Source organism: Carassius auratus, unplaced genomic scaffold (genome assembly GCF_003368295.1).
Source record: "Carassius auratus strain Wakin unplaced genomic scaffold, ASM336829v1 scaf_tig00009130, whole genome shotgun sequence".
NCBI lineage: Eukaryota > Metazoa > Chordata > Actinopteri > Cypriniformes > Cyprinidae > Carassius > Carassius auratus.
Genome location: NW_020524006.1, coordinates 1,124,817 through 1,138,800, shown reverse-complemented (window position 1 = coordinate 1,138,800; position 13,984 = coordinate 1,124,817). Strand labels below are relative to the sequence as shown.

Genomic DNA, 13,984 nt, shown 5'->3' with positions numbered 1-13,984 from the left:
AAATAAATAAAAATGTTTAAATAAACTTCTTACAAAAAATATTGATTAGATATTACACAAAAAAATATTACAGTATATTAATACTTCTTTGTAAATTATTATTTGAAGCAATCATGGTTAATTTGCAGTTACCATGGCTACAAGAACGATGATTTGTGGTGTTATTGTTAAAACCATGGGTAATTTTCATAAGGGAACCTGAAAAGTTTCAAAGCTTCAAATTTGCGTTTGAGCCCATGTGAAAAAGTAGCATAATTTACATATGATTTACAGTATATAATACTGTATTTTTATGAATATCAAACATTCAATTCAATTGTGCATTATAGCCGACACCTACAGTAGATGAACAGTTACAGTTGTGTTTATGACTGTAAGTCATTCTCCTCAAATGCTACTGACGTTAGAAAAGTGTAAACCAATATCATATGTAACTTTAGAGACGGTCCCTAAATTTGAGACTCTCGAACGTCCAACATCAAGCCAACTTTATGCCTGTTTTTTTTTTTTTTTGATGTCCTTGAACATGAGGTGCAAGCGGTTGCGAGCGCAGATGGGAGAATGACACTACCATCTGAATGTCCCAACCAAAAAAATCGAGACTCATCAGACCAGGCAATGTTTTTCCAATCTTCTATTGTCCGATTTTGGTGAGCCTGTGTGAATTGTAGCCTCCGTTTCCTGTTCTTAGCGGACAGGAGTGGTCTTCTGCTGCTGTAGCCCATCTGCTTCAGGTTTCAATGTGTTGGGGGGTCAGAAATGGCATTCTGCATACCTTGGTTGTAACAAGTGGTTATTTGAGTTACTGTTGCTTTTCTATAATTTCTAACCAGTCTGCCTATTCTCCTCTAACATCTGACATCAATAAGGCATTTTCATCCACACAACTGCCGCTCGTTGGATATCTTCTTTTTTTCTGACCATTCTCTGTAAACCCTAGAGATGATTGTGCATGAAAATCCCAGTAGATCAGCAGTTTTTGAAATACTCAGACCACCACGTCTGGCACCACCAATCATTCCACTTTCAAAGTCACTTAAATCCCCTTTCTTACCCATTCTGATGCTCAGTTTGCACTTCAGCAAGTCATCTTCACCACATCTAGATGCCTAAATGCATTGCGTTGCTGCCATTTGATTAGCTGAGTAGGTATTTATATTACCAAGTAACTGAACAGGTGTACCAAATAAAGTGGCCAGTGAGTGAATATTCTAGTGTGAAAAAAAATCCAAACAGATACTTTAAAACAACATTAATACTCTATAATGAGGATAAAACTTAGTGGATCATGCCATAAAAAAAACATTTTAATGAAGTGCTTGAAACTTAAACTCGCACAGCATGATTTATCCATGAGAAACATGTTCCTGGAATAACATCAACCTCTCAACATTCTCCGAAAATCAGAGAGAAATTATTAGCTGATAAGAATGTTGTTTTAGGGCCAATATGGATGCAATCATGCTTACTTGAAAGTAGTAATTCTATTCATATTGATGACAGAGGGCTAATAAAAGACAGAACAAGAGGAAATCTATATTTTGCCCAGTGTTAATTCATAAAGATGGCAGCGAAAGAGTACGAGAACGAAATTCAAACTGATCACATTCACTTTAAAAAAATAAATGTTCCAAGAGGTTGTTTTGTAGAGATGGCATAGAAAATCCCTTTTAGGTTCCATAAAAAAAACTTTCAAAGAGTAATTAAAAAAATATATTGTGACGAGTCAGCTGCCTCCTCCCTGATTGTCACCGGCACCCCGTCCTAAATCGCTACCCTTCACCAGGCTCCCGACTGGAGTGGGTGTGTGAGAGGAGGGGCGCTGGACGAGTCAGGGCTGGCGGCGTGTGATGGGGCACACCTGAAGGAAGTGGAGCCTCATTACCGCCGCTGGTTAAAAGCCCAACGCGCCTCTCCTCAGGAGACCGGTCTCTTCCCCGTGCATGCACGCTGGTGTCCTCGTGGGTCCAGGAAGGGTGCGTTGAGGGACTCCCGCGCCACAAGAGACGTGAGCAGCCGGACCCGCGATCCGGAGGAGAACCGCACCCGTTAACACGGCCGACGGGCCAGGATGCCGGGCCGTCCATCCCCTACCAGCGCCGCGGCCGACGAGAGAGATGCGGCCGCTAGAGGAAGCCGCCGCCCCTCGCGCCCCGGACCAAGGAGGGGAGCGCGTGCGGCCGCCGGACTCCGCCCCTTACCTGGACCCTTCCTCCATGAACACTGCCTGACCCACACGAATCCCGCAGCACGACGAGGACACCAGATTCCCTGTTATTTTGGACACTTTCCCCCTTTGGCCACTTTTATTCCCTGTTATTTTATGATTTCTGTTAATAAAAGCCTCTCCGAGGCCTGACGCCACGCCCACTGTGTCTGTCTTGTGCTCCTCCCGTGACACTATATATATATATTGTGTGAAGAACATTTTAATAATCTAAATAACCTTGTAAATACCTTTTTGTGCAATGGAAAGTTTCCACTGATGCTACTGATGTTATTTTCAGAAGGCTTTGTGTCAAAGTCCTGATAAAGTTGTCCTCTCTGAGACATGTGCTCATTGATTAATGGAGTGTGTGCTTCAGGATACATACTTGCGGAACAGCTCAATGTGAACCACAGCTGGAGCGATCTTCTCCACCACATCAGCGATGAAGTTATATCTGTTCCGGAGGCTATCTGGATTCTCCTCGTGGCCTGAAGAACACATGGCAAACAAAGAGTCAGTTTATACCAATTTGGTAGAGCAAAAGAACTATATAATATACATTTAATAATGCAATTTTATAATAAAATCCTATTAAATGTAGGATTTTTGGAACTGTTAAACAATTAATCATTACATTATATAATTTAATGAGAAATGATACAAGCATGCTGTAATACCAGAAACATTGTCATAGTATTTTTTACTGTGAATTTCTGGCAACCAGAGCTGCTTTTTTGTGGCATAATTTAAAATAATATTTTATAGAGTACTTACCAAAAAAAGTAAATAAATGGGACATTAAATATTTGAACTGAAATTGATTGATTATATACTAGAAACGAGAGATCAAGGTGCTGTGGGGGAAAAAGAAACCAGCACAGCTATGTAGGAATGTCTTGCAAGGAGACAAGTTTGTACTGTCATACAAAAATATTTGACCACACATTTCCATGATTGCTAAAATAAGACAAAACCATTATTTTGGGGAATTGTTTTCATTGGAATTATTCCATAACACACCAAAAGTCCTAATATTTCTTATAAAACAGCAAAATGAAAGAGACAAAAGAGATTTTGGGAAGACTTGGCTAGAAAATTATACATCCTTAGTCAGAAAGTGCTTGCAAAACTTGGATCCGAGTCAAGACCTTTCATAACTTTGCACATGTAACACTATCTTTTACCTTGTATAACCCTTCTTTCACAACATCTGCATGCAAGCACATCTTCACTGCCCCCTTGTTAGGTAGCATGCTATTTTCTTCCCTCGCGGTCTGTGTACAGCTTTATGTACAATACCTTGACCCAAAACACCAAAACTTGAATGACCTTTTTTTTCTGAGAGGTTTATATTGTGAATTCTTGACTATTTGGGTTACATAATAGAGCAATTACCATAATTCAATACAGATGGGAAAAACCTCATTTGCCGTACATTTGCCAAACCAAACACTCCCTACAACATAAGTGTGGAACTAACAAATCATATACACTCTACTGTCTTATGCTATAATAACTTATATCAGCGGCTAAATTCATGGGATCCTTCTTTTCCTAATGTCACTTGACAACATCTGGGAAAGGGAGAAACTGTTAATCTTCTAAGTTGGTTTTGAATAGGAATGACATTTTATTTACTGTAGATACAGGCCGGTAAAAAAAAAATTGTAGGCTTATATAATGGATTGCCATTCCCTCTAGCATATCCCATCATAACTCTGGAATCTTGATAATGGAATTGTTTTTCCTCTCTCATAATATGGCTACACATCTGTAGAGGACTTAGTACGTTTAAACCGAGAGAACATTTCATTTGCTATGTCATAGCTGGCATAAAATCTAACACATTTGTGCAAACCACATATGAGTCATGTTTTATGTGAAGAGTACAAATAATGATTCTATAGGCTCCAGGGACATGTGGAAAGTTCAGGAAAAAGCCATCTGCATCTATGGACATCTGCTTCTTGCAAGTGATATTTTAACAAACTGAAAATAACATTTCATTAAAAGCAATAATATATTTTTTTTTTTGCTCTGTTCAAAAACCTAGTGAGCACCTAGTTGGGTAAAATAGCATACTTTATAACCATACCAGTAGCCATACTCAAGCCATGGGTGTGCATTTGATGGCATGCAATACTGTTTAAATACTGTATTTGGCTCACTATGTCATTGTTATGTCCTTTATGTCGTTATGGGATGTCTTATTTGTTATATGCCCTTCTAGCAGAGTCTAGAGTCAGAAATATAATAATTATTAATTCTAAGCACATAAATGACCAAGTAAAGTCATATTTAAAAGTGGGAAACAATTTTTGATAATACGTAAGTTGAAAGGTGCATGTTGATTTCAAATATGGTGGGAATACATACATACAACATTGGCAAGCTCCAGTGGCTATAGAGCTTGACACATCATGGCAACCAGCAGTTCCTGTGATAATGGTCGCTAATGCCGTGTTTTTTGTTACCTGAGCCAGTTCACTAGATAACACCATTCCAGAGCCTCGTCCCAACATGGCCACCAGTCCAGAGTCTCTTCACAAAATGGCTGCCAGCCTAGAGTCTCTTCATAAAATGGCCGCCAGGATTTCTTCACAGGATGGCCACCAGTCCAGAGTCTCTCCACAGTTTGCTGCTGTCGTGGACATAATGTCACAGTTTTCAGCAATCATGGACTACATGCCAGTGTTCCCAGCCATCATGAATGATGCACTTGAAGCTAGCAAGACAGTGCTCAGGCAGCCAAGACTTTTCTCCAGTATGGCAGACAAACCGCTGGTTTCGGCCAGATCAGATGGCATCCCAAGGGCCTGAGCAACCGGTTGTCACAGAGACTGTTCCCCTGTCCTCAGTGTTTCCTGTCATGGCGGTAGACATCTTGTGTACTTGCGCTACAAAATGCTCTACTACTCCTCCGAAGCCAAGTCCATTTCTGAGCCTGCTCCAGTCTATGAATCTGATTCAGAGCTTGCTCAAATCTATGATTCTGTTCCGGAGCTTTCTCCAGTCCATGAATCTGCTCCAGTGCCCATTCCACTCCATGAATCTGCTCTAGAGCCCGCTCCAGTCCAAGAACCAACTCTAGAGCTCCTCCAGCTCTTCTGGAGGTGGTGGCTTCTGCTGCAGAACCTCCCAAGGTGGTGGCACCAGCCCTAGCTTCTCCCAAGGTGGCGGCTTCCACTGCAGAACCTCCTGAGGCAGTGGGCATCTGCTTCAGCTCCTCTTATGGTGGTGATGCCAACTTATGAACTCCTTGTCTACCCAGCCACAGCCAAGGAGACCATCTGTGAACTCTCTGCCTGTCCTTTTACGGCCAGTGAGGCCATTTATAAACTCTCTGTCTGTCCTGTCACTGTCTTGGAGGCTGTCTGTGAACTCTCTAAGTTTCCTGTCACAGAGGCTCACCATGAATATTCTAAGTTCCAGGATACAGCCCCTGAGGCCAATGCTGACCTCTCTTTGCTTTATGTTTCAGTCTTGCCTAATCAGCAGTGTTGGTCTCTATTTCTTCCAGATCTGCCCTGGGGGCTTTTGGCTCCACCGTGGTTAACATCAGCTCCACCTGCTCCATCTTTGTAGTCCAAGACTATGCCTTGGTGGTCTTTCTCCACTACTTCTCTGCCATGGTGGTCTTCTGCTCCACCATCGGGATCCCTGGTCTCATCTGCTCTGCCATGGAGATCTCTGGTCCCTTCAGCTCATCTATGGTGGTCTTTAGCTATGCCCAGTGGTCTTCAGGTCTGTCCTCATTGTTTTCAGCTCCACCTGATCCATTCTGGTGTTCTTTAGCTCCACCCTGGTGATCTTCAGGTCTGCCTACTCTGTGGTCTTCAGCTTTCAGCTCTGCCCTGGTGCTCTTCAGCTTTGCCAGCTCCAACCTTGGCTCCCTGCTCTGCCCGCTCTGCCTTGGTTTCCTGCTCCACTAGCTTTGCCTCAGTCTCTTAGTCCTCCACTACAAGGGCCTGGCCCTCTATCCCTCCCCCTTTTTCACCTCTGCTCCACAATAGTGTTGCACGGTGCACCAATACTTCAAAAGTATTGCGATTCTCGGAACTTAAAAACGTCACGATTCCTAAATGTATTAGTATCGATACTTCAAAGAATGACTGCGTTCCAGATTTGCAAGAGACATATTTCATGTTGGTGCGTGCAACATACGCTTCCGGTGCCTCCCTATGGACGTCTGTATTTTTACTCCTCACGCAAGCAGCAAAAAAACAATACAGCGAGATGGCTGCATTTAGTGGCTTTACTAAACTGATTTGGCTTTACTAAAATGTGTGCATAATCACATTAAATAGTTTAAATAAGTTGTTCAGATGAACAAAGCACAAGGTTTTCTTGCATAATTAACATTTTAATTGTTTGGTCAGACAGTTCATATATAATATTCACATTAATCAGGGATTAAACGTGGAGTTATGTTCTGTATGCAAAATATGAAATGAGAGTATCTGCACAGTACCTATAACTGCGCTTTGTATCTGCTGATTGCTGATTGAGATTTACATACTTGGCTCACTGACCCTGTATGCTCATTCATTTCCTTCATAAAAGAGATGTATCAGTTCATTCAACTCGTTCACGAATGAGAAGATCTCTCAATCTCGCTCAGTGTAGGGCGTATGGGTTCAACACATTCAACAAATCTCATGCTCTGTCACATGTTGAGTAAGTCTTTGACAGGATGAAACAGTTCACTGAGCTGTTCACGAGCTGCTCATGCGCTGCTAATAGCGCCGTGTAGCAATGTATCTTCCATGATGTCCCCAATGCGCAGGTCGGGGTAGGTAAAGAAATTTTACTTTATTTGCAGGCTGGTGCGGGCCAAATAATTTCATAAAAGCGGGACCCGTGGGTTGGAAAAAAACCTGACCCACGCATCACTAGGCTGCATGTGCGAGCACAAGTCATACTGTAGCCGCCGGTCCTCGAGTTTACGCTCAATAAAGATGACGCTCAATAGCTCACTGGCTGAGTTTTCTCCTCTGAAAGAAAAGGTTACGCAACTGACAGAATAAGTTACAATATCTGAGATATTGCTGCTAAATTTTATTAACTTTTTTTTACTTGAATGCCATTGCTTAAATTGATATTATTTACCTTTTGACATTTAATCTTCTGAGTTCAGAGACATTGTTTAATATAATCGCTGTTCATATTTTTATTCAAAGTTCAGAATCAAGATAAATGTATTACTCTTATTTTCTTATGAAAACTGTTTAATATATCTGCTGTTCATATGTTAATTTATTAGTGTGTTATATGATTAGAATGTTGTCCCAGTTTTAAAATAAAGCACAGCAATGATATTTGAGAGTGTATTTTCCCTTTTCAAGATCAAAAAAATATCGAAATCGCAATTCTTGACTAGGTATCGGTATCGAAACAATAATATTGGTATTGTGACAACACTACTCCACAATCCACCTGGACTATGATGTTCATGGAGCATCTGGAAACCGCTCCTTTTGGGGGTGGGGGTATGTATCCAGTCCCTGCTGTGCCTCCCACTCTCCACATGAGCTATCAATCACCTTTTCACCCTGGACTCAATTTCCCAGAAAACTCTTCCTAGGAACTGATTATGGACCTGTTTCCTATCAGTGGGATTATTTAAGTTGCACTCAGACACACACAGTTGGCTGAGTATTGTTTAGCCATTCAGTGTACCTTGTTTGGCTTGCCCCACCTTAGTTCCATGACCTTTGACTGATTCCTTGTTTTGGTTTTTTTATTATTGTTTGCCGCCTGGCCTGACCATTGCCTGTTTTCTGGATTACTCTTTTGTCTCGTCTTGGATATTGATGTTTTACTGGTGCTTAACCCTGCCTGCTCTGACTATGCTCTATTTAATAAATCTTGCACTTGAATCCCCTACTCCGTTGTATGTTCAACGTTACAATAAATATATCTATAATCTATATAGAGATAAGTGAGCAGAAAGCATGTCTGTAGTCAATGGTACAACGCTCACAGTCTGCTATGTGTAACAACAACTGTTGTGATACCACACATAAATATGGAATAGAATTGACGTTGCAATAAACAACACTCAACTCTGAGATCCAAGACATCCAAATATACCTAAAGGCACCATTATATATATGCTAGTATTTCTATTTATGAATAACGTACTCGGTTACTTAACGTAAGCTCAGTTACCTGAGATATGGGAACTTGTACTTCCTCTTGCTAGACACATAGGGGAAAAAGCCTTTTTCATTCATGCAGTGAAACAGCACGGCCAGTGGTTTGTGCAGTGTATTGAAAAATGAACCAATGACTAGGCAGCAGAGCTGCACGAGCCTATGGTGATGAAGCCTGTCAAGTCAGGATTCTCAGATTACTTTGACTGAATCAAAGTCTTGCTAGACGCATATGGGAACGGTACAATCATGCCATGCTAATGTAGTGGAATATCTAAGATATCAAACTTCCATAAGCAATCCATTTCCATAGAGAAATTAATAATAATCCAGGTTAAACTCCTTGAGGTCACACCCAGCCTGGTTAATCATTCCAAAGTACTACTGTCACTCCAACATCCATGGGCTGAGAGGTGGCAAGTGAACTGATGCCAAAGAGCTTGAGCGTGATTCGGTCAAGGGCTCTCCATTAGATTTGTTTACACAGTGCGTGTCACTTAAGCGGAAAGGACCCTGGCCTGTAAGGCCGGGACTTCCAGATTATAAATCTTGCAAATCTGGACAGCGAGGCCCAGCTGGCCTCCTGACAAATATCCTCAATGGACACACCACTGAACCATGCGGAAGCCGAGGTGATGCCCCTAGTTGAGATGGCCTGTAATCCAATGGGGCATTAAAGGCCCAACGAATAGTACACTACCGAGATGATGTCTATTATCCATCTAGAGAGTCTTTGCTTCATAACCAGGAGCCCTCTGGTGTGGTTTCTAGAGCAGACAAAGAGTTGTACTGACTGCCTAGGTGGCGGAATGCTCAATATAGATTCTTAGAGCTCTGACTGGGCAGAGCAGAGATAGCTCACTATCCTCTTCAGAGGTAGGAAGCGTGGAGACCATAATGACCTGAGCTCTGAATGGAGTAGAGATCACCCTAGGTACTTAACCGTGCCTTGGTTTCAGGATGGCATTAGGCCTGAATTCCAGGCAGGCAGGGCTAATAGAGAGTGGCTGCAGGTCCCCTATTTGCGTTACTGATGTCAGCACTAGAAGAAGGCCAGTCTTCAGCGACAGTGACCGAATTCTGGCAGACTGTAGTGGCTCAAGGGTGGGGCCCTTTAGGGCCCTCAGCACCGTGGGCAAATCCCATGAAGGGATGGCAGAGGGATGAGGCAGATTCTACCTCCTGGCAGCCCTTAGAAAGCGGATGACCGTGCTGTGTCTGCCCACTGATTGGCCCTTGATAGGGGCATGAGAAGCCGCTACGGCCGCAACATAGACTTTGAGTGTAACCTTTGATCCAGCAGCTCTTGCAAAAACACCTGTCAAAACAGAAGTCTGAAGGTCTTTGCCATGGTTTATACACCAAGCGGAGAAAAAAGACCACTTTAAGGTGTAGAAGCCTCCAGTAGACGGGGCTCTAGCCTCTAAAATTTTGTTTAGAACCCACTCTGGGAACCTGGAAGGTTGTGTGGCCAGAGGTGCAGGGCCCATACGTCAAACCGAGGGTGCCACATTGTCCCGTTTATTGGCATCTGAGAAGATGCGCCAATAAACGCTGAAAATGAACGTGGATTTGCGCATCTTCTCAGTTAACAACGGCTCTGTGTAGTAACAGCTGCTCGATGTGAAATCACGCACCTGATGGAATTAACCGCTGATTAGATAACCGGCTTTACTGACGAGTTGCGCATAACGATCGGCCGATTGTGATCAGAGCACCCCTAGTTAAAAGTGTACTGATGTTAAAAGTGTATTTAAAAAAACGGTGCTATTTTACAAATAATATATTAATCAAAAAAGTTAATGTCAACCCCTATATATATATATAATAAGTGGTCAGTTTGTATTTTTGTAAATTATACAAGAGGTTGATATGGCATCTTAATCCTTACAAATCTATCCTGTTATCTTGTTGTGAAACAAAGATAGTATCCTGGGACAAATAATTATTCTAAATGTAAAAACTGATACAGTTCAGCTCTTTTAGTTAAATTCAGTTATGTTGCTATGTATTGTTTGTCATTTTAGGTTTAGTATATCATAGGCACCAAAAAAAAAAAAAAAAAAGTTTACAATTGTTTTGGATTATAGCTAGTAGGTTATGAATCATGTGGAAATTCAGATATTCCAGTTGAAATATGGGCCAGTTCTTTTTTATGAATGGGAAATACTGTCGTAATGCAAACAGATGTGATTAGCCTTGTGTAAACTACAGTACATTATGTCATTGCTGGCTGTGCCAGCTATAGTAGGAAGGATTGCAAATAGACTTAGAGACAGTGTGATGTAATGTCGTTGGGTGCTATTAGCAGGTTACATCCTATTGACTTATAGAGAGAGATGATTCCTTACCAACAGTAGCATTAGTGCAGTAAAACAAAATTGAAATCTGTAAATTATAAAAATAATAAGTAAAAGTGAGCACAAGAGAAATGACAATTTTGATGACACAAAATACTACCACTACTACTTGCTACTACTACTACTAATAACAATATAAAGGAAAAAAGTGTCACTCAAAGAAGACATTTCAAATGAAAGCCAAAAGCAAATCTATGATATTCTGTCCAGATATGGCTTTGGTTCATTGTAAGTCTATGGGATATTTAAGTTATTTGAGTTATCTTTCAAGCTTATATTATGAATGTGTGGGATGAGTCACGTGCCGAACTTTAAAAATAAATATGATTTTTGTTAAATCACTAACCATTAACATAAGCATTAGTAAGAGTAATGCTTTACTTAGCTTGTCTTATACTTGGGGCATTCCATTTACTGTAAAATGATCAAAATTATGTCCATTAGACAGGTAATGCATGACTGAAACATACCTGCCCTCCCTGATGATTTTTCCACAACAGTGGCATTTTGCCTGAACTCAGAACTGTGCTGTTGACATTAGATTCTTAAACTTTCCTTACAGATCTTATACTCTGCATGCCACCAGCTGAGATTGGCTAGCGGTATGCATTTCCTCCTCTGATGCAAACTCAGCACTTGAGACAAACCAAAGAGAGTGTGTGCTTACTTTACTGCAGCATACAACACCCTTACTTGTTCAACTTATATTCGAGACATACATACTTCTACTGAAATTTCTGCAGTAAAACTGCAGTCACTGAAAGTCTATATCACTGATTCTCTTGCTCAATAAATAGTCCATCAAATCAAGAACTGACATCTGTTAGAAATTAAAGCCAAATGCCCTTTTTAATTTTTTTGTGTGTTTGTTTATTCAAAAGTAAGTCAACTTTTCCACCTAGTATGCGATAAGTTGAAATACAAGGAATGTAATGCATTAAAAAGAAAAAAAAAACTTTGTATTTTGTATTGTATGTGTATACAAATGTCTACTGAGTACTATTTTTGTCCAACTACACAAAATTATAGAAAATCTTTGATAATATTACAAGATTATGCTTAGGATGCATAAAATGCTAGCCAAGAAATTTGTCTTAGCAAGACAAAGTAGTGAGCCATTTTATACTAAACATACTTAAAATGTCATTTCCCCAACAGAATAATATAAATATTTGAATAAATATTTTGACATGGTATTTACTATGTGTCTCCATACAGTTTACGAGGCACCCATTAGTTCAAGTCTCCTGAAAATGTGGATAAGGAAAAACAGTTCAATGACTGTAAAATTTGACCTAGATCTGGATTCTCAAAGAATTCGTTTCTTAGATAATGTCCAGCCTCAAGAACTCCAGATGTAGATTACATCATGTGATGGGAGATGTCTTGCTGTAATAGCTTTGACTGAGTACAAACAGAGTTTTGGCTGTAGATCTCAGATTAACTTTTCAGCAGAGCTCGTGTGCAGGAACACACACGCCGTATAAGTCTATTTTTGGCCAGTCAAACGGTGACCGGAACAAAAGTGAGGTGATACCGTAATGAGCCAAAGGGAGTACGCAGAAAGTCGGTTTATGCTGATTTGTGCAGACAGTGCCAGGCTTGATTTGGAAATCATTACGTCCACTGGCATAAAGATCTGGTAATGCCTAATTAAACACACTGAATGAGGTTTGTTCAGCATGTGCAGAGGAACAAATTTGTTAAGTACATTAAAGATCTGTTACAAAACCTGCTGTCTGATGCCTACACTATTTCGGACCAAATGGTCTTAGATAGTAGCATTATGTGGTTTCCTACCTTTTAAATGTTTCAAAATGTTGTGTAGACCTTATGCTAAGGATACTGGTTGCATTTTGCTTAGACTACAGTGATTGAGATATCTCCATTTCATTTATGCACTCAACACCTCCTGATGGGCCCGATCCCTCTGTTGCTCTTTGATGGATTTAAGGAGACCACTGTCTCTCTTACTTTTCCTCCTGCACTTCCAAGAGAATCTGGATGAACTAAGGCTCACACGTCTTGCAGGGAACGGTGTGTGGCTATCTGCTGTGGATTTGTTAATGCACCTTATTCCAGAACGTGTCCAGAACTCCATCCGTACTCTTAAATAAAGGTACCAAAAAGGGACATGAACCTTTTTTGGTTCTTCAAACAACCTTTCAAGAAGAACACTCAAAAATTTCAAAGTGTTTTTATTTTTATTTTCTTATGTAATGAACCTTTTGTTGAATGGAAAGGTTCCACTGATGCCAAAGGTTCTTCATGTAAACAGATGCCAAGAAAGAACCTTGATTATTAAAAGTGCAGGCAGCGCAAGGTTTGGAGCGCCAGTCTTACCTTTCCCGCAGGCTCCTCTCTGGATGAAGATGATGGGCGGCTGCTGGAGTTTCTGTGCCCGGTTACTGACTCTCTTGAGTTCGCAGATGTTCCTGTAGGACACCCCATCACTTCCGCAGACGGCCTCAGGGCTCTTACACACGCAAACGCCGGTCTTTCCTCTCCTCCTCACGGTAGTCGTTGGTCCGACCCCCTCAGGCACAGTGCAGTCCAGACTCTCTCCACACTCCGGGTCTCCCAGCTTCCCTGTACCGCCGCAGGGCTCACCCTCGCCGGCCGCGCACACCGGGCAGCAGTCGCACTGGTCTAGAATGTCTCCGGTTTGACAGTCGGCCGGTACGGGCGGACACAGGCTCTTATCGCAGCGCTCCGGACAACCGATCACATAACGCTTAGAGATCCGCGCATCACATAGCAAAGGCACCAGAATAACAGACGCGCAGAGAACCCACAGATGCATTTTTATATTAATCTGTAATAACAAACCGTTCAAGTAAAATCTCTTCAAGTAACTTAAGTTGTTAAGACGAATAAAAATATAACGCATGTAAACTTGACAGAGTTTGTTGTGCTGTCAAATGCCCGTTATCATGCCCTTCAGTGACAGACTTTATAAAGCTCGGGGAGCATAAACAGCAACGCCGATTGGTTGGATGTATATGACGTTGTTATGTGGGTGGGACGGGGTGCGATGGTAAACAAGTAGGCCACGCCTCAAGCATGTGTTTAAAATTGTCCCATACACACCTTTTATTTAACGTCCGAAAATTATTTAACATCAGGTAGACTCTTCAAGCTTACAATTGCATGTTATTTTTATGGGTTAATTCAGGTAGAAATAGCTCTTAAAAGTAAAAAATGCATTCTATTATTATGGGTTAATTGAGGCAGAAATAGCTTTTTAAGGTAACAATTGC

General features: G+C 41.2%; 1 protein-coding gene across 1 annotated transcript in view; it reads right to left on the bottom strand.

Annotated features, from left to right (window-relative positions):
* Positions 1-13,669, bottom strand: part of LOC113072480 (serine protease HTRA1B-like) — a 36,971-nt gene extending 23,302 nt beyond the window's left edge. Inside the window, exons 1-2 of the mRNA XM_026245474.1 lie at positions 13,068-13,669; positions 2,595-2,697 (exon numbers count right to left, since the gene is read on the bottom strand). Coding sequence (XP_026101259.1) covers positions 2,595-2,697; positions 13,068-13,614 — 650 coding nt within the window. The 5' untranslated portion in view covers positions 13,615-13,669. The remainder of the gene's footprint in view (positions 1-2,594; positions 2,698-13,067) is intronic.
* Between the last annotated feature and the right edge of the window lie 315 nt (positions 13,670-13,984).